This window comes from Oryza sativa, chromosome 11, assembly GCF_034140825.1.
Source record: "Oryza sativa Japonica Group chromosome 11, ASM3414082v1".
Lineage (NCBI taxonomy): Eukaryota > Viridiplantae > Streptophyta > Magnoliopsida > Poales > Poaceae > Oryza > Oryza sativa.
Window position 1 is genome coordinate 21,591,048 of NC_089045.1, and position 20,847 is coordinate 21,611,894.

Below are 20,847 nucleotides of genomic sequence, written 5' to 3' on the forward strand. Positions count from 1 at the left end.
ACAATTTGATGTAATCATGACACCTTAAAAAAACAATTTGAAGTAACCATGACATCTAAAATTGAAAATTAAATGGAAGTGGATTTTTATCACTTGAAGGAACGTCCTCTCATTTTGTACGCGGCATTTAAAAGTCATCAAAAATTTTAAAGAAAATGTCAAGATAGACCAATATGTGATATGTCTTTTCATAATTACATAATTCAAAACGAAAATAATAAATTTAACCACGAATTACGTGTTCTATTTAAAGTTAAATTTGATCATTATAAGTTAAAATTGACTATGCATATAGTAGATCTATTTTTTAAAAAGATTTTGTTGATAATTTTTATGCGACACTTAAAAATGAGAGATATATTTTTTAAAGATCCCAAATCAAATCATGCACCACGAGCATTTGATTATGAAGAGTCTGTTTGGCACAGCTCCATCTCAGCTAAACAGTTTCAGCTCCACCAAACTAGGAGTGCAGTTGGATGGAGCTCTCTCACAAAATGTACTACTCCAAACTCAACTCCTGGAGTTATATTTAGGAGTTAAAGCTGTACCAAACAGGCCCGAAGTTTGAGGCCCAGCTAACCCGGCCCGTAGGGCTTCAGCACTCGGTCCAGCCCGTTCGCTCCGTCTCGCCGCATCCTATCCGTACTAAGTCGCATCACAACATCTGAAATATCGATCGCCTTCTTGGTTCTTGCTGATAGGATCGGTCGATGCCATCGCCGCCGCCGACGCCGACGATGGCCGCCGGCGCCGCCGTCGACCGTATCTCCGACCTCCCCGACGACCTTCTCCAGCGCGTCCTGCACTTCGTCCCGGCGAAGGAGGCCGCGTCCACCAGCCTCCTCTCGTCGCGGTGGCGCTCCACCGGCGCCGTCAACCTCGCCGTCCACGTTCGCCGCGACCAGGAGCGGGAATTCTTCTCCGCCCGCGACGCGTTCGTCCGCTCCGCCCACGCCGCGCTCGCCGCCGCCGCCGGCCACGTCAGGCGGCTCACCATGCACGTGGAGACGGAGCGCATGCGCATCTGCATGCAGCTGACGGCCGACGCGTTCCTGCACCGCGACCCGGAGGACTGGGAGAGGAAGCACGACGTGGTCGCCGGCGTGGTGTCCCACCCGGCGGCGCGCCGCGTCGAGGAGCTCCGCGTCGCCGCCGCCGTCGTCGAAGCGTACTGGCCGTCGTTCGACGGGGAGGTCACGAGCAGCAGCGAAGGGGAGTTCCGCTTGTGCCTCGACGCGCAGCCGTCGGAGACGCTCCGCGTGCTTGATCTCGCCGGGTGCGGCGGCCTCTCCGCCGCCGCCGCCGCCGCCGGCGTCGTGGCGCTCCCGCGGCTCACGACGCTGCGGCTGCGGCTATGCAATTTGCAGATCAGTGACCTACAGGGGATCATCGACGCCGCGCCGGAGCTCGCCACCGTGCACCTCGAGTCGGTCTTCCTCGCGGGGACGGCAGAAGAAGGCTGCGTCCGCCTCCGCTTCCCGGCGGCCACCACCGCGCTCGCGATGATCAACTGCGGCGCGGACTGCTACGCGTGCGGCGGCTGCTACGGCGCCACCGAGATCGACGCGCCGAGGCTTCGATCGTTCAAGTACACGGGCTTCGCGCGGCGGTTCTCCCTCGTCTCGCCGGCGGCGGCGCCGCCGCCGGATGACACGGTGGTGGCGCGCGCGGAGCTCCACTTCCTCGACCACTTCCACCACAAGGACGCCGACGCCGCCGACACGGTCCGCGCCAACTTCTGGCTTTTCCTCCACAACTTCCGCGGCGCCAAGTCCCTGAAGCTGAAGGTGAGCCACCTCAAGCACATCGCCGTCGCGGGGCGCGCGGCGGCGCGCCGCGCGCTCCTCCTCCCGCTCCACGGCGTCGAGCGCCTCGACCTGACCGCGCGCCACGCCGACGCGGCGGCGAGCGGCGGCCGGACGACGACGACGTCCACCACGGTGGCCATCGCCAACCTGCTCCGCTGCTGCCCCAACCTCCGCGACCTCGCGATCCGCCTCACCCGCATGGTGCCGCACGGCTCCACCAAGAACGGCGTCTACGCCCACGACCTCCTGCGGGAGCGGCGGCGGGCGGACCTCGACGAGTCCGCGCGCCGCTTCGCTCGCCGCCGCCGGCGAGGCAGCTCGACGAAGAAGGACTTGGACGATGTCAGTGGTGACATCCATGGATTGAGCGGCCGAATCTTCCATTGCTTGCGGAGCTCGCTGAGAAGAGTTGGAATCCAGTTTCATCTGGACGAACACAACGACTGCATCGGAGTCCGGCTGATCAAGTTCTTCGCGGAGAACGCCATTTGCCTCGAGGAGATGTGCATCGACGGTGGAAATCAGAGGATGCACGATCACATCAACCACATGGTTCAGAGATGGATCGCTGGTCGTCGCTGTTCATCAGCAAAGAGCGAGAATGGCACGGGAAGTTCTTCACAACCTGATGTTTTGGAAAGCAGCATGCCGCGTTTTAGAGTGTCACCGCTTCAGAGGCGATGAAATTAAAGGAGATGGTTTACGGTTTTGGTTGAAACTTAATTAAGGTGTTGAGAAGATTAGTAAGATGTGAATTTATTTTTAGCTTAGACTCGACTATAGTTGGCCATAAGGCCCGAGGCCCGAAGGCCCGGCCCACGGCACGCCTTTTTGGCCCGGCCCAAGCACGGCACGGCCCGACTTGGGTCGGGCCCATGCCGGCCCGGCCCGACCGTCGGGCCGTGCCTGGGCCTCCCCACCAGCACGCTGGGCTGGCCCGGCACGGTCGGGCCGGCCCGGCACGATGGGCTGGCAGGCCAGACCCGGTACACAAAGTATAGGGACTAAAAATAGACATATAAATGTCAATGTCTAAAGAATAGGGACCTTAAATAGACTTATTTTAGCTATTAATATACCACAGCACAAAGAAGAGGGAGGTAAAATAGACTTTTTTTAGCTATACAATGTCACAGCCCAATAGGAGGGAGAAAATTTAGACTTATTCTGAGGAAAAGCACGATGGCCCATCGTGCCTTCGGGCCGGCCCGGCACGGCCCGAGGCGTGTTGGGCCGTGCCTGGGCTATGAGTGCGGCACGTGGGCTGGCACGGCACGGCCCGGTGCGTCGGTCGGGCCGTGCCGGCCCGACAAGCCTCGGCCCAGGCACGGCCGGGCCTGGGCCGTGCCGTGCCGGGCGGCCCACATGGCCATCTATAGACTTGACGGATTAAAAGGACGAAAAATAATATAAAAAGATATGGATAACGTAGGGAACCAGATTCTCCTTTTCCAATCCATTGTAAAAATAGGGCACACTTAGGTCATGTTTGCTTCTTAACCTCACTCTGTTGTTTATCACGCGGACGCTTCCCAAACTACTAAACGGTATATTTTTATAAAAAAAATTCTATAAAAAAGTTGCTGTAAAAATCATATTAATCTTATTAAGTTTTTTAAACTAATACTTAATTAACCATACGTTAATCTATTGTCCCATTTTGTATGCGAAGGGGAGGGGCTTTCCAACCCCTCCAAAAAAAAATACAGCCTTACACCTGTTACAGTGGCCAAAGAGTTACTGCTACACAATGATAGGACCGACACTACTACTAATAAGGCCATCCACAATGGGTGCCGTCGACTCGTGCCCTCGCAAACGGCCGTTTCCCTCCCGTCCCCTTTTCAGCGTGAGTCGTCTCCCCAGCTAGGAACGCGGCGCCAAGCAGGGGGACACGGCTCTTTGCAAGGAGCAACTGCTTTTCGCAGAGACACGACCCTCGCCCCTGGGAGGAGACCCACTGCAGGCTCCCGTCTCCTCGCCGCTCCCCCCAAATCCCCCTCCTACCCTCGCCTCTCTCCCACAGCGCCGCCTGCTCGTCGATCCGCTCCACCAGACGCCATCGCGACGGCGAGGAGAAGCTCGGCAGCCTTGAAGAGGAGGGCGAGCCAGTTGTCGGCGAGGCGACCCGTGAGGCGGCGCTGGGCGGGGGTGCCGGGGGTGTCGGAGTTGAGGGTGGAGTTGTCAGCGAGGCGACCCGTGAGGCAGCACGGGGTGGCGGAGTCCGGGGTCGGCGACGGCGACGGCGACGGCTGGAGGGAGAGAGGGGAGCGGGAGGAGGGCGACCGGGCGCTGACCTCGCCGGCAAGCCGCCGCCGTCGCTGCTCGAGGCCAGATCCGGCAAGCCCCACTCCGCCGCCACTCCGACGGCGACGACCCTCGACGGCGACGGCGACGACCCCGCGGCGGAGGGAAGGGGATCTGGCAATTGATGTCATCGGCCAGCCCGCGCGCTCGTCGTCGTCGGCCACCGCGCACGTCGTCGCCGTCGGCCACGCCGCGCGCCCGTCGCCATCGTCCACCTCACGCGGCGCTTGCCGTTCGCCACCGCGCCTCATTCGACTGAGAGAGAGGGGGAGAGATCGGAAGAGAAGGAGACAGTGGGCGGAGGAGAAGAGAAAATGCGAGAAAGAGAAAAGGAAGAGGTTGCTGGGCTAGTGGTCTGATGAGGGGTATGGGTGGAATTTTTGTACTGGGCTACCTTGAGCCAGGACACCCATTGTGAGATGTAGTACCCTTATCGGGTTGTTTCAGATTTTGAGAAGCCCATCCAGGGATACCCTCCATTGCGAGACAAGTTCCCCCTACGAGTGTCCTCAGTTAGTGAGGACACTCTAGGAGTGGCTCACATTGTGGATGCCCTAAGCTGAGCAATATGCATTATGATCGCCACTTACTACCATTTGCCGACTAGGCGACTACACTCTCTGTTTCTCTTCTCAATTTCCTTCTCTTTTCTTCCCCATATAACGCATGCAAGTATTTTTTTCTGAAAGAAAAAAAAATCAATCTTTCTTTTTAAACTTCGCGGGCGGTAGAACGTCCACCGATCCACGACGCCCTGCAAAGCGTGTGCTCCGCTGCCTCGTGATACGGATAGCCCATGCTACTAAACAACATTCGTCCTCTCCTTAAGAGTGTTGCAATACATACGACTTACACGACTAGAGATATGCAACCATAGATTAAAAAAAAACATGTTAATATGCAAAATACTCCCTCCGTTTCATAAAAAACGAATCTAATACCGGATGTGACATATTATGGTACTACGAATATGTCCAGATTCATAGTATTATGATGTGTCACATCCGGTAGGTTGGTTTTTTATGGGACGGAGGGAGTAGCCATTTACAACCGTTATTCAGACCCTGTTTAGATGGGACTAAAACTTTTAAGTCCCTATCACATCGGATGTTTGGAAATTAATTATAAATATTAAACGTAGACTATTAATAAAACCCATCCATAATCTTGGACTAATTCGCGAGACGAATCTATTGAGCCTAATTAATCCATGATTAGCCTGTGTGATGTTACAGTAAACATTCTCTAATTATGGATTAATTAGGCTTAAAAAAATTGTCTCGCGAATTAACTTTCATTTATGTAATTAGTTTTGTAAGTAGTTATATTTAATACTCTAAATTAGTATCTAAATACAGGGACTAAAGTTAAGTCCCTGGATCCAAACACCACGTGAGTCGACAGTTGGGTCGTATGTATAGCCATTTCCTCTCCTTAATGGGCTGGGCTTCCTGCTTAATGGGCCGGCCTTGTTAGTCGATGGGTCTTCTCCCTCCCCCGTGACTCGACGACGGCGAAGGGAAACCCAACCCCATCCATCCCTCTCCTTGCCGCCGCCGTCGACCCGATCTCCATCGCTGGCGACGGCGAGCATCGCATCGCATCGCATCGCGGCGGTGCCCAAGCGAGGCAATCTCCCCGTCCGTCTTCCCTCCCGGCCTCGGATCCCGGAGGAGGTCTCTCCTCCTCGCTAGGAGCGGCGGCGGGTGCCGTCGTCCTGCTGCTTCCCTTCCGCCTCCGGTGAGCGCGCCCTCGAACTCGCCTTAACCTTGTCTTATCCTCCACTCGATCTGGAATGGAAGCTAGGTTCAATCTGGGGAGTATAATATCTGGGGGTTGGTTCAATTCAACTGTTAGGTCCACCCCTGCAGGCGGCGATGGCGTTCTTCCGGGGCCTGACCGCGGTTTCGAGGATTCGATCCCGCATGGTGAGTAGTGGTGATCCATCATCGATCGTCCATGTCAATTTTTTTGTGCATTTGTGGTGTGGCGCTGAAATTCCGTTTGCTCGTGTTGCTGCCAGGCACAGGAGGCCACCACGCTTGGTGGTGTGAGATGGCTGCAGATGCAGAGTCCATCTGATCTTGTAAGACAATAATAGTTTGTTTGTTTCTTTGTTTGTTTGTTCGTGCTATAAATATTTGCATGGTTGAAATTGATAGTTACCCTCTCTACCTTCTGTGGCTGGCTACGATTGAAATTAAGTTGGAAATGTGCTCTGAAAAAGATGTTTGATTTGTGTTCCTAAATATTATGCTTTCAGGATCTTAAGTCCCAGCTGCAGGAATTGATTCCCGAGCAACAGGTATGTTTTGTTACTCGCTAGCACATCTAATAATTCGACAAAGTTGAAATGTTTCTGGCATCCAATTCCTTATCTTTACTTTTTTTGCTTTAGCCTATAATGTTGCCATCTTCTTGCTTCATGCAAGTTGCTGTTACTGTGTGAGGGCATGCTTACATCCAACATCCAAATGTTGCGGATTACCTCTCTTCTTCTTCTTCTTCTTCTCTCTCTCTCTCTCTCTCTCTCTCTTGTGTAAAAGCTGTGCTGGGGCATAGAAGCAAATGTTAGATGAACACTGTATTGAACGCATTGTTTCAGCACCTTAAGAAATCCCCCATCACTAGCTTGGTTCTCTGGGCTATTGAAAATGCACTACAAGATTGACCTATCAGGTTATTGTTTTCTTCACAAGTTTAGTTTTGCATCAAGCACTAATAACAACATTCAGAATCTGTATCAGAGAAGGACCTACTTGCAGCTAGCTCACCAGTTCACTTTTACCTAAACTCTATATATGAGCTGATTTCCTGTCAAAGATCAGGATAGAAAAGCACAACTCACTTTACCATTCTGGTACAGGATCGCTTAAAGAAACTTAAATCAGAACATGGGAAGGTCCAGCTTGGAAACATAACTGTTGATATGGTATGATTCTGCTATCGATTATTTATGGATAAATCTATTGCTATTGCTTTTTAAGGGTGTCCTTAATTGATTGGGCTAAAGTCTTGAATTGTGTTTCTCCAGGTCCTTGGCGGGATGAGAGGAATGATTGGAATGCTTTGGGAAACATCATTGCTTGACCCGGAGGAGGTATACTTGTAACTATGTATGGTTCTATGATACCATAATATAAAAGCAGAAGTGCTTATTTTGTCTATATATATCTTGTAATGTGCAATAGATGAAAAATTAAACAAATGAATCACCATATTTTCATGATCTCCAAACAAGTTTCTGTACTAACAGTTGAGCATGATCTGTTCAATTCACAGTAACAACGATGTAATTATTATTCATATTTGTCAATGTGAATCAAGTTCCACAATCAACTTTAGCACATTGATTTAAAGGAGGTACACGGACAAAATAGTCTAGATTTCTCATTTCTGAAGTCACTATATAGTAATGTGCTTCATTGAAAGAGTGTGATGCTTTTATGATTTATCGTTTAGAGGTGGCGGTTTTGCTTCATATTTTGAGTTAGAGTTGTAACTTAGTTGGAATTTGTGAAATTTAAACGTGTATCACTCCATGTTTTGCTGTTGGATGTAAATCTCTCTCTTTTCTATCCAGGGTATTCGTTTCAGGGGTCTCTCGATTCCAGAGTGCCAGAAAGTGCTGCCAACAGCAATTAAAGGTGGAGAACCTTTGCCGGAGGGTCTCCTTTGGCTTCTTTTGACTGGAAAGGTTTGGCTTTTGCCTTTCTTATAGAATCCTTGTTGAAATAGTTTGATGATCTGCCAATAAAGTTCCTTCCAGAAACAGGGCTTGTTGATTCAGTAGGAGCTTCTTTGTTTACCTGTTATACTTGTAATCTCGATTTTCCTATTCTTATTTTTGTCAGCATTTAGCTATTAGTGTGGACTGATGCGTATTTGTTTGTTTCAGGTGCCAACCAAAGAGCAAGTCGATGCTCTATCAAAGGAATTGGTTACCCGTTCGAGTGTTCCAGGTCTGCTATTGTCTCTGTTGGTTTATTACATTATTGCTTAGATGAGTTTCACATCATTATCATATTTTCTGTTTCTTAAAAGTTCAAATATAGACAGATAAATACAGAGATTATGGAGGTTTTGTTCCTATGAAGTTTTATTCTGAAAGTACACATAAACACACCAAGTTTCTTATAAATTAGTTTGAAAACAATTGAAGCTACTTCATTCTGAATTTCTTATAGTAATCTGTTAGCTTTAAGGTTAACCTTTTCAATTTCCTTAAGATTATTGTTGTTAACTTAAGAACTTCTTACGTGTAGTTAAAATTTTAAAGGCAACTGTAGAAAGTATTTTTGGGCCAGTTCCATTTATTTTCTCTATTTTGACTCTTCATGCCCTCTGCTGATAGATAGAGTAACTTGAATTTTTTTAACCTTTCCTTTGATATTGTCATAATGATATAGCTTATTTATGTATTCATCTTTGATAAGTTGATTTGAGTTCATTGTGCATTCAATCCTTAGTGGTAGGGAGTACTGCATATAAATTTGGACATCTATAAACACCATTCCTTTGATATTGTCATAATGATATAGCTTATTTATGTATTCATTTTTCATAAGTTGATTTTGAGTTTATTGTGCATTTAATCTTTAGTGGTAGGGAGTACTGCATATAAATTTGGACTTCTATAAACTGATAGTATGTTCACCACTTGGCTACTGGGCTCCCATTTGATTGACATATGATATGGATGCAGGCCATGTGTATAAGGCAATTGATGCTCTCCCTGTAACTGCTCATCCAATGACACAGTTTACCACAGGGGTGATGGCACTTCAAGTAAACACTTCTTCTTTTCTTGTTTTTAATTTGTAGCATATCACTCCCCTGAAATAAAAACATACTCTGTTGCCATTTATTTGAAAGCATATTTAATTCTCAGGTGATGTATGCCAAAATAAATTAACCAAAACCATTTAAAAAATCGTTAATAAAAGCCTTGTATTTCTCTGCCTTTTGTAATTCTTATTTAGCTCTTCTATTTTAACTCTTATTTTCAGGTTGAGAGTGAGTTTCAAAAAGCTTACGACAAAGGAATGCCAAAATCAAAGTATGCTTGGGATTTATACTGCCTCAAGAGTTGCATTAATTGTTCAATAGATTTGTCCATGTTATTGACTGCTCTGTTGCTATTTTAATAGGTTCTGGGAGCCTACCTATGAAGATTGCTTAAATTTGATAGCTCGCCTTCCACCAGTGGCTTCGTATGTTTACCGGAGGTAGCTTTTTTTACCAATGCATCCAACATCTTTACTTTCCAGGCAATCCTGTAAATTTTGTAACTGCAATAGTAACCCTATTTTCTGGTTCACTGAAGGATCTTCAAGGATGGGAAAACTATAGCAGCTGATAATGCACTGGACTATGCAGCAAACTTTTCACACATGCTTGGGTTTGATGATCCCAAAATGCTCGAGTTGATGCGACTATATGTGACAATCCACACGTAATGTATTCCATCCTTGTTTTGACTTATATATTTGTTTCTTAAAGACTTGGTTTGATTTATTTTCCCTCATACCTTCACCTGGGTTCTTCCAGTGATCATGAAGGTGGAAATGTCAGTGCTCATACTGGACATCTGGTAATTATTGTTTCTTTGTTTTCAATGTTGATTTTTCTTGTTAGTGTTGCTAACATTGTTTTAACCTGCCACCGGATCACTGCTGGCTGCTGCATCATCCTTGTGCCTTTTTATGTATTGCAGTTTTGGCATGCATTATTGCATTGGATTCCACTTCAAGCCTTTGATTTGCTTCACTGCGATTAGTATGCGCTGATAAAACAAAGCGGTAATAATAAACCAAACTAGCAATTAGGGATGATATCTTTAAGAAATAACTAGGAACATAACTAACAGCTGAGATTTTCATTAGTTGAACTGTTATCCTGAAGGACCTAGACCCATTGACTGCCCATGGAGTCTTTAGTCCTTAGAAATGCGTAGTGAGTACATTTTATTGTCTAATAGCATCAAAACTATGAAATTGAGACTATCGATCTATTTCTGCTGGACGAGCTATTGTATGGCTAGAAAAATCCTGGTTGTTTGGGGTGATCCTGAGAGCTGAATTTCTATATCCAAGGTAGAAGTGGTTGTGGTGATAGTATAAGGTAGCATCATAATTTGCCACAGAAAACCTTGCAATCTCTTAGCTTTCAAGTCCGTATGTTTATAACTTATGATATACTTTTTTTTTACTTTTGTTGGCCATTGCCTATCTCTCATGACTCATCTCTGGGCACTAACCTCTTCATCCCATACTTGTGATATTCAATTACAGGTTGGAAGTGCTCTGTCAGATCCTTATCTTTCTTTTGCAGCTGCACTGAATGGTTTAGCTGGACCATTGCACGGCCTGGCTAATCAGGTATATGCTCAGTTTGTTGCACTGGATCTTGTTTGCCGCATCCTGCTAAAAAGGACTCATTGCGCTATTCAACATATGCTGCAGATCATTTTTAAATCGATTTTTAGTTTGTGTGAACTGACCATAGTCAACATGTAATGCAGGAAGTGCTGTTGTGGATCAAATCTGTAATAGGTGAGACAGGTAGTGATGTTACAACTGATCAACTCAAAGAGTATGTGTGGAAGACACTAAAAAGTGGAAAGGTAGCTTATCTCACTGTTATATCTATTTGATGAGGAAGTGCATATATGATCGTGTTTTAACTGCAAATTTATTTTCTCGGGAAGTTTGAAATGAAAACTCAGCTTTCTAAGAGTTAATTGCTAAGCATTTTGTGTTATATTGGATCTCTAATGATCTGCATACAGTTTTACCTTATTTTTTGTTGAACATGAATTGAGAATTTAGAATTACTAAGGTCACAGCGCATTCATTTGTAGGTTGTTCCTGGCTTCGGTCATGGAGTTCTACGTAAGACCGATCCACGATATACATGTCAGAGGGAGTTTGCTTTGAAGTACTTGCCTGAGGATCCACTTTTCCAACTGGTTAGTCTAAAATGTCTGTCCAACTGCATGGCTCTCTTGCAGTCCAACTATCTCATTGGGATTCTTATCGATCTATATCCTGTCAGGTCTCCAAGTTGTATGAAGTTGTGCCTCCAATCCTCACTGAGCTTGGCAAGGTAATGCCACTAGATTGATCATGATTGCTACCGTTTTATGTCCATCTTATTGGCTAAAAAGTGACAACATTGTCCATATTTCCAGGTCAAAAACCCATGGCCTAATGTTGATGCTCACAGTGGAGTTCTGCTGAACCACTTTGGATTATCTGAAGCTCGGTATGTTTACCTGTCCTGGTTAAATAATTTAGTAACCAAATTTAATCTTGAACCCATGATGGAATAGTAAATGTACTTCAGAACGAGTACTTAATAAAAGCGGCCATCTAATTACGCAGGTATTACACCGTCCTTTTCGGAGTTTCGAGGAGCATAGGCATAGGATCCCAGGTATATTTCTTCCCTTCAACTGTCTACCTCTTTCTTCAGATCTTGTATCAACCAATTCTGACTTGTGATACATTATGTATGACAGCTCATTTGGGACCGTGCTCTTGGTCTGCCGCTCGAAAGACCGAAGAGTGTCACCATGGAGTGGCTGGAAAACCACTGCAAGAAGGCTGCTGCTTGAAGCTACACACGCCTACACCGCTGCTGTTAATTCTTCTAACAATTATCATCTTGGATGTTAATAACTGAGGATAAACTCGAAACGTTCAGCCACATTTTAATATTTTTTTCCCAGGCCAATAACTAGAGGAAGATGCTCTCGATCGGCTGGTACATTTTTGTAGCCATCGCTGTTAGGATGCTCATATAGTTAATCTGCCATTGGGCAACAATGTGATTAGTTTAAGTTGCTTAGAGCTTTATCCTTTGATGAATAACTTTTTCGAGCCTTCTAAGTTAGCTCGAGTTAACATACCAGTTGTGGATTATGGCACATTTCTTCATTTCCTTTCTGTTGTTAAATTTACAAGTACGATTCATTTTCTTTCGCCTGCGCCCTACCCACTGGTTCATGTCCAGCTATCAGCATTGTGATGTCCTAGTGGTGCCTAGTTGGCTTATGATTTGCTTTGTGTCAAACTAAGTTTACTAAGTGCAATAATTTACCCATCTTTGGCTGAGTGAGTTTGAATCAGCTTCTATATTTTCCGTAGTTTTCTCAATCTACTAGGCGTAATATTTCGCACAAAAAATTTATATGTAGAAGTTTTTTTAGAAAAGAAAATAAATATATTTTTCAAGTTTGCAATGGTTAATAATTTATTAATCACTCACCAATGACCTTTAAATTTATGAAACATAGTGAAGGCACATTGAAACATGTTGCTATCACGTATGATACATTGAGTATTAACGGGCTAAAATATATATTTCTTTTCATCAGAACATAATCATGCGATATTTTGTTGTGAAGATTTAATTATAACGAATACAACGTACGATTAGATAAATAGTTTAGGAGAAAAATTATTTTAAAGGTTATTAAATCCATGCATGAGAGAAGAGAGAGTAGGAGCAAGTACGATCGGATCGTAAATCGGATAAGTAGTTTAGGAGAAAAAATTATCTGATCGGATCGTAAATCGGATAAGTAGTTTAGGAGAAAAATTATTTAAATTGATACTCCCCCCGTCCCAAAATAAGTACAGTTTTACACTATTCACGTCCAACGTTTGACCGCTCGTCTTATTTGAAATTTTTCTATGATTAACATTTTTGTTGTTAGTAGATGATAAAACATAAATAGTACTTTATGTGTGACTAACTTTTTTTAATATTTTTATAAATTTTTCAAATAAGATGGATAGTCAAACCTTTAACACGGATTCCTACGAGAGGATTCTCGTATTGTTGTGGCCCTGCAGACGAACCGGGCTTTCGGCCCATCACAGCCTAGTTTGTTTCGCCATCAACACCGACTTTGACTCGCACCACCTGCAATGCATATCCCTCGCGTTGCGCCACGGATAAATTTCCACCGCCTTCGCCTTCGCGAGATCGGATCACGGCGGCGTCGACCGCATATCGGCGCTCCCCGACGACCTCATCCAGCGCATCCTCCGCTTCGCGCCGGCCAACGAGGCCGCGTCCACCGCCCTGCTCTCAGCGCGGTGGCGCTCGCTCTGGCGCTCCACCGGCGCCGTCAACCTCGCCGTGCGCCTCCCCGAGCCCGACGACGGGCGCCGCCACGGCCACCGCGTCAGCCACGACGCCGTCTCCTCCTGCCATGACGCCTTCGTCCGCTCCGCGCAGGCGGCGCTCTCCGCCGCCGCCGCCGCAGCCGGAGGCCGAGGCCGCCACGTCACGAGGCTCACCTTGGACCTTCGGGCGGCGACCATGGATGTGATCGACAGGTTCGTGCACACGGAGAGGCCGCTTGGTGCGGACGCGGCGCCCGACACGGACGTGTGGCTGCGGCTCAGCGACGACGTCGAGCGAGAGGCGGACAGATGGGTGAAGAGGGGAGACGTGGTCCGCGACGTGGTCTCCCACCCGGCGGCGCGCCGCGTGGAGGAGCTCCGCATCAGCGCCAGCGCGCCGGCCGTCGACGACGACGACGACGACGGCGAGGTCGGGCGTCTCGTCGGGGTGTTCCACCTGGACCTCCGCTACGTCCCGTCGGAGACCCTCCGCGTGCTGGACCTCTCCCGGTGCAGCGGCCTGCGCATGCCGCCCGCCGTGGAAACCCCGCGGCTGACGACGCTGCGGCTGCAGGCCTGCGCCGTGAACGTGAACGACCTGCAGCGCGTCATCGACGCCGCGCCGGCGCTCGCCACCGTGCACCTCGACTCCGTCTCCTTCGACGGGATGGAGCACGGCTGCTACCGCCTCCGCCTCCCGGCGGCCACCACCGCGCTCGTGCTGGCGAGGTGCAGGACGGACGCGGAGCCCTACCGCTACCGGAGAAGCGGCCGCCCACTGGGGACCAGCTCCGTCGAGATCGACGCGCCGGGGCTCCGATCGTTCAGGTACGCGGGCTACGCGCGGCGCTTCTCCCTCGCCTCGCCGCCGGACATGGCGCGTGCCGACCTCCACTTCTTCCACGACATGTACGCCTCCGCCTCCACGAGCCGCGACCTCTTCTGGCGCTTCGTCCGCAGCTTCCGCGGCATCAGGTCCCTCAAGCTCAAGGTGAGCGACCTCAAGCACGTCGCCGTCGCCGGCAGGGCGACGCGCGCCGAGCTCCTCGTCGCGTTCCCCAACGTCGAGCACCTCGAGCTGGAAGGGCACCACGAATCCGCGAGCGAGACGGCCGCCGCGGTGGCCATCGGCAACCTGCTCCGGTGCTGCCCCGCCGCGCGCCACCTCGCGCTCCACCTCGCCACGGCGCCGCCGCGCGAGCGCGACTCCGCCATGAACGGCAGGTACGGCCGCGATCTCCTGCGAGCGAGACAGCAAGCCGACCTCGCCGAGTCTCTCGATCGCTTCGCTCGCCGCCGCCGACGCAAACCCAATCCTCCGCCGCCGCCGCCGCCGCCGACGCCGGTGAACTCCATGGACGAACACCTGAGCATCGTAGGATTGAGTGGCCGATCCTTCGCCTGCTTGAAGAACTCGCTGAGAAGATTCGTAATCCAGTTTCGGATGGATCGACCCAACTGCATTGGCGTCAAGCTGATCAAGTTCTTCGCCGAGAACGCGATTCACCTCGAAGAGATGCGCATCGACGGTGGAAATCAGAGGATGCACGATCACATCAACCACATGGTTGAGGGATGGATCTCCGATTCATCGTCAGCGAAAAAGAGGGCGAATCACGAGAGTTCGCAGGGTATCGACGCGAGTACGCCACGCTTTAGATTATTACCCCTTGAGAGACGGTGAAATTGGATTGTGGTGTTAGCAAGATGTGGATTGCAATTCGATAAACTATTGTTAATTTGGATTGTCGAATGTTCTTGAAATTGTAGATTTGGATTGCAATTCAATAAACCATTATTTCTTTCTAATTTATCTAAGAAAAATTATAAATTACCCCTGAGCTATTGGGGTCGATCAAATTACCCCTGAGCTATTGTGGTCGATCAAATTACCCCCTAACCCGAAAACCAAACATTGTTCACCTTGAACTTATAATGCATGACAAATTACCCTGGTTTATCCTAAGTGGCATACGCGTGAAATCCAGTCAGCACTTTTTTTAAAAAAAAACAATGATGAGACCCACCTATCATACCTCATCTTCCCCTCTTCCTCTCTCTTTCTCTCTATCTCTTAGGGTGTGTTTGGTTGCTCGTATGTCCCTAGCCTGGCTCGTATCCCTCATCCAAGGTGCCCTCAGCCTGGATAGGATAATGCAATTGGCTATGTTTGGTTGTCCGCATGGGTTTATCCTGGATGATATGAGATGCTGTTTGGTTGGTTGTATGACAGGATGTTGTACAATAGAGATGGTGTTTGGTTTGTTGATTGGACCTTAGGTCTGGGTGACCTCTTCTTACATATGGTAAAGTTACCCCCACGAAGCACACTAACAAAAATTTTCTAAGTCTGACTCTTGTGGGTGACCATGGTGTTACTATTTAAGCCAAGTTTTCGAAAATCTCGTTAATTTCATATATTTGACAATTTTAAACAACTAGCTGTCAGTAATCATGTAATTTTTTAACAAGAAGGAATCAATGTGAAAATCATGCATATTTTTTAACAAGAAGGAATCAATGTGAAAATCATGCATGCCGGTAACCTCAGCTACATATATACAAGTATTAAAACAAATTGATCCATCTGTGTTCTCTACCTCTGTACAGCCGTCGTCGATATCATTAGCATGTATATCTGCGAATATTCTGAAAAAAGTGGTAACCATCTAGCTATGGAACATAAACCATAAATTTAGTCATCCAGATTAAAAAACAAAATCAAAGTGACCATCTTTCCCAATCTCTAACATCAAGGGAAAAAAAAGAACAAGTGCAGACCAAAAAATCATGCCCAGGCATGTTAACAAGTTACATGGATCTGTTAACATTGATCACAAAGAGCAGTCAAGTGCCAAACAAAAATCTGTTAACATGGATCACAAAGCGCACTTAATATCAGAATTCACAATCCATTTGTACGCATCACAAATCATCACATTTGTTCTAAATCAGTTGCACCCTTCACAGCAAGAAAAATGGCAAGTGCAAATAGCTAGACCAAGTTTGTATCTGTAAGTCCCAGTGGAGGAACAAGGATAAAACAAGTGCAGAAGGATGAAATTTATCATGAAGCATAGATCATGCAACAATAATATGGTGATGGATCCTCCTGGTTTCAGTGAGGATCAATTGGACCTTGTTCTAACTCATCTGACTAATGACAAGGCAGCAAGCCTTGTGTACATTCAGAAGAATGAGGCTCGCCGTGCTCGTTGGGTTAAGAAGTTCCTAGAACAGCACCACCCTGACAGCATCTAACTATTTAGCTAACTATTCAGGAGAGGTGACAATGGACACCATATTTTGTATGTAATGATGATTAAGGTGGTAGTGGACACCATTTGTTCTTTTGGTAGGATAGTACTCACTGCTTAAGGTGGTAGTGTGACACCAAATTATTTACATTCGGCTATGTGATGGTTAAGGTGGTAGTGGGACATCAAATTATGTATATTTGGCTATGTGGTGGTTAAGGTGGTAGTGGAGGTCCATCACTGAGTTCTCCAAATCAGGCTGCACCTCCGTATGTGTTGTAGCGAGTATTGTTGAAGCCACATTGTTCACAGAATCAGTCATGTTGGTGATGAGAGCAACTTCACCTTCAGCCAAAGCCGGGGTTCTCTTCCTCTTCTTATCTGGATTAGATCCTCCAGTCGGCTCATCACTAGTAGGCCCAACTCCACTAGCTCGAGCAGCAGTCCCACCACCTTCAACACCAACACCACTTGGTCCAGCAGCAATCACATCCCCAATAATCCCATCAAGAGGTCCAAGAGCACTGTCAGCCATGTCTGGAGGGTTGCCAAGGGCTTCATTTGAGCCCATGGCAAATCTTCCTGTGGCTTGCCCATTGCCAAAGATAATTTGCATCTGTGTATAGTTCTCTAAAGGGACATTCAGATACTCAGCATCCTTAGCATGGTCCTATATTATCAGAATCATTACAGTTAAAGAGAGAATTGAATTGTACTAATGCCACGAATTGAACAAGTGCTAGTTAGACACAAACCTTGATATAAAGCATGTAGTGCTCCTCATCTAGGACAATCATTGACAGTGTATCATCCCAAAGAGCCCCACTGATGTCTTTGAGCCTAGTAATACGCACCCACCTTGTGCGCCATTTGCGAAGATGGTTGTACACTTGGGTCCCACTAATCTCAAACCCATAGCGGTCAGAGACAGTTCTAGCAACTTGGTTAAGGTGGACTTCCTTGAAACCCTTGTCAGTCTTAACACCTTGCGCTATAAGCTCAACCATACGCCTAAGCATAAAGCTAGACATGTTGGTTGTCCAACGCAAAGCTCCCTGGTGTCCACCTTGGGCACCATTCCCACCACCAGCCTCAGCCATCCTATATGAAAGAATATGCAAGTGAACAAATGAATTTAACAAATAAAATAAACCATGACAGATCTGATTTCAGTCATCATTGCAAATTTTCATAGGTCTGAAATAAAGCACTATCAGTTCAACACATTCATGCATGGATAGAAGACAGTGCAACACCATCATAAGTTCATACATAGAGAGTTACAAACATATCCCTAGAAAAATTCAGACCCTAGACGTCCCTCTATTATTCCACATAGCCATAGCCAAATCATCTCTAAGTTGAGTCATTCCCCTATTATCTTCCTCTAATTCATCGGGATCCTCTTCATCATCAGACGATTCACTCAAATCATCCTCTAGTGGAACATGGCCATCATGCCCAAACCGAAGTATCCAGTTGTGAAGTATGCAACACGCTAGAACTAACTTGACTTGGGTCTTGTATGGATGGAAAGGCTTGTTGTACAGTATCTTGAAGCGGTTCTTGAGAGCACCAAATGCCCGCTCGATTGTGACTCTAAGAGAGGAGTGTCTTAAGTTAAACAACTCTCTCCTGTCACGAGGGTAGTTTCTTCTACCATACTCCCTCAAGTGGTATCAACACCCACGGTATGGTGGAAGGAACCCTGGCCTAGCAGCATATCCAGCATCAACAAGATAGAATTTGCCTATGAGATAAAAATAATTTGAGTGTAATCATTATCTAACCTTTCCAAAAAAACCTTAATCATCTAAATTTGGACACTTCTATTACCTGGGGGGACACTAAGACCATCATCCCTTTCTAGGGCATCTGCAAGTATGAGGGCGTCGTGCGCAGATCCTTCCCACCCAGCAAGTACATACGTAAATCTAAGATCAAAGTCCACCGCAGCCATCATATTCTGTGTAGTGACACCCTTCCTACCCCTAAATGCAGCAGATATTGCATATGGAACTCAAGCATCGACATGAGTTCCATCTATTGCACCAATGCAATCCTAATGATCAATTAGATATATTAGCACAAGCTTATGAAAAACATATATTTTATTCAGTAGTTGAAATACAAAAACATTAGGTTCTTACCTTAAAATAAGGGTTGAATCTTGTATTTGATGTAATTTTCAAATGAGTGTGGGATGAAGGTGTTGTGATCATCTCGTGTCGTAGCTCACCAACAACATACAATACCTCTCTAAAGTATCTACTAATAGTTTCAATTGACCTCCTAAAGGTGGGTTGCAAAGCTCTAAATCTATGGTTGTGGCCTACAACAAGGAGGAACATGGCAACTTGTTCTTCCACTGAGCTATGGATGATGTCCCGCAAAAGTTCTCTTTCTCGCAACAAGTTACATAGTTGAAAAAAGGGGGCCCTCCTCATTCGAAGCTGATTCAAGCAATTAGTATCATCTGTGTGATAGATGAATCTAAGGTTCGATTGTCTAGCTATGTCTCTTTCAGACATTGGTCCATAGGAGATCCTAGGGGTGTTTCTTCTAGCTCTTCGCACAATGAAAAGAACATAAGCACACATCACGGAAACTAAACCAGCTGCTTTAGCAATTAGGGCCCGCCGAATACGTCACATTTCTTCCATCTATGTAAATAACATATGTAGTACATTGTCAATACATATTTATATGATGGTGTTGACACTGTTAAGTATTGCAAATCCAATTTTTATGGACCCATGCCACGGCTGCCACATCCAAGGGATGCTACCTCCAGTGACAAACACATCATCGACCAAGGAAAATTGCTCGGACATAACAAAAAGGCATAGTAATATGCACAACTAACAAGGTCATAGATCTAACTTGAATGAGCAAATCACAAACAACCAGTGCAGATCTGAGCTAAGAGACAATCGATTTAACAAATATTCATGTGTACAAATATGATTGATGAGTAGATCGACAAAGAAAAACATTTTTAGTCATGCTCAGCTACATCTAGAAAATATACCAACAGTACATAACATTGCAAACATATATAACAAAATCCAGGCCTATGCAACATTTCCTTGCACCCAAATCAACCTAAAATACATCACATTTTAGTAGATCTACTTTTTTATGAAGGGGACATGTGCAGATGTGCATCCATCCAAACAAAGAAATCAAAGAAAGAGTGGAGACGAAATTGAAGGAGGTTGGAAAGGGAAGAGGAATACCATCCTTGCACTTACCTAAGATCTCGACGCAGAGAGCTGAAGAGGAGAGGGCGTAAGGAAGAAGGGGGCTAAAAGGAGAAGAAGGGAAGACGAGCAGCCGGCGACGGGGGGAGAGGAGCAGCCGGCGAAGGAGGGAGCCGGCGCTCACCCCCGGCGACGGAGGGAGCCGGCGCTCACATCCGCCTGGCGACGGAGGATGGGCGCGGTGAGGTTCACGACGAGTAGCCCAAAACCCTAGCTTTTTTTTCACTGTGAAAAAATGAGGAAGAGGGAGAAGCTCTTGAGGAGTCAAGGCAGCGCGCGGTGACCCCATCTCTTTCTGTCTGCATGCGCGGGTGCAGCCTCGTGCCTTGTCGCTGCACGCCACGAGCCAGGCCGCCCAGCGAAGCTCGAATTGGTCGTTTCCCCCAGCCTGGCTCGACGGGCCTTTTTGCATCTGCTGGGCCTGGCTGAGTCCCCCGTCCAAGCAACCAAACAACCTGCAGGTTGCACGCCAGATGCGGGCCAAGTGCGGTCCAGGCAACCAAACACGCCCTTAGTTGCAAGGCGTGCACGGTGACGCAGGGACGGGCGGTGGCCCGGCGGCGGTCACATGCAAAAATCAGCATTTTCACATGTGGTCATCACAACCGCATGTGAGAAACCATTTTTGCAGATGAGCGTCCTAAGGAGACCACTTTTAAAGACCCGATTTTTGCAGGCAACCAAATAAGGATGCCCGACTGCAATGATACTTTGAAATAATAATAATAATAATAAAAGAAATCCAAAACCCTAGGTCGCCGTCGTCAGGCGTCGCCACTACAGCCATATGCCTCCTCTCCATCATGCGTGAGGGTGGATCTGTCGCTCCCGAGCCTGCCGGTGGCAGATCCGCCCTTCCCGAGCACGCTGGCGGCGGATCCAATGCTCTAGAACATGCACGCCACTGTCGTGGTCGTGGTCGCCGTGGCTCCTTCCGCCTCCTCTCTACCACGCACGAGGACGGATTTGGTGCTCCCGATCCTGCCGACGGTGGATCCGCTGTTCTCGAGCCCGCATGCTGCCACCGTGTCCGTGTAGAAGCCCTTCCCAAGGCTGCCGCCCGTGGATCACC

At 47.3% G+C, this 20,847-nt stretch overlaps 4 protein-coding genes and 1 pseudogene across 5 annotated transcripts; 3 read left to right on the plus strand and 2 right to left on the minus strand.

The window, feature by feature from the left end:
* The first annotated feature begins 740 nt into the window (after positions 1-740).
* LOC112936997 (uncharacterized) lies at positions 741-2,495 on the plus strand. Its single transcript, XM_026021686.2, has one exon. The coding sequence runs from the start codon at positions 741-743 to the stop codon at positions 2,493-2,495; it is 1,755 nt and encodes a 584-aa protein (XP_025877471.2).
* Positions 2,496-5,633: 3,138 nt separating this feature from the next.
* Positions 5,634-12,099, plus strand: LOC4350660 (citrate synthase 4, mitochondrial). 2 transcript variants are annotated; one of them, XM_015762564.3, is made up of 20 exons: positions 5,634-5,858; positions 5,976-6,046; positions 6,142-6,204; positions 6,382-6,423; positions 6,985-7,050; positions 7,153-7,218; positions 7,702-7,815; positions 8,017-8,080; positions 8,824-8,906; positions 9,128-9,177; positions 9,269-9,346; positions 9,445-9,573; positions 9,669-9,711; positions 10,412-10,498; positions 10,642-10,743; positions 10,981-11,088; positions 11,175-11,225; positions 11,311-11,384; positions 11,504-11,555; positions 11,641-12,099. In XM_015762564.3, exons 2-20 carry the CDS (start codon positions 5,996-5,998, stop codon positions 11,734-11,736), a joined length of 1,419 nt encoding a protein of 472 aa, XP_015618050.1. In that variant the 5' UTR covers positions 5,634-5,858; positions 5,976-5,995; the 3' UTR covers positions 11,737-12,099. The 2 variants fall into 2 exon arrangements, with proteins under 2 accessions (XP_015618050.1, XP_066161643.1); XM_066305546.1 differs by having other exon boundaries at positions 5,990-6,046.
* An 835-nt stretch (positions 12,100-12,934) lies between these two features.
* LOC4350661 (uncharacterized) lies at positions 12,935-15,064 on the plus strand. The gene has a single exon (XM_015761099.3). The coding sequence runs from the start codon at positions 13,452-13,454 to the stop codon at positions 14,937-14,939; it is 1,488 nt and encodes a 495-aa protein (XP_015616585.1). The 5' UTR covers positions 12,935-13,451; the 3' UTR covers positions 14,940-15,064.
* A 1,638-nt stretch (positions 15,065-16,702) lies between these two features.
* On the minus strand, positions 16,703-17,612 carry LOC9267763 (uncharacterized). Its single transcript, XM_015760789.2, has 2 exons — positions 17,268-17,612; positions 16,703-17,182 (listed from the first exon to the last, which is right to left on the minus strand). Exons 1-2 carry the CDS (start codon positions 17,610-17,612, stop codon positions 16,703-16,705), a joined length of 825 nt encoding a protein of 274 aa, XP_015616275.1.
* Positions 17,613-17,816: 204 nt separating this feature from the next.
* LOC107279380 (protein ALP1-like) lies at positions 17,817-19,175 on the minus strand (annotated as a pseudogene).
* Positions 19,176-20,847: the final 1,672 nt, after the last annotated feature.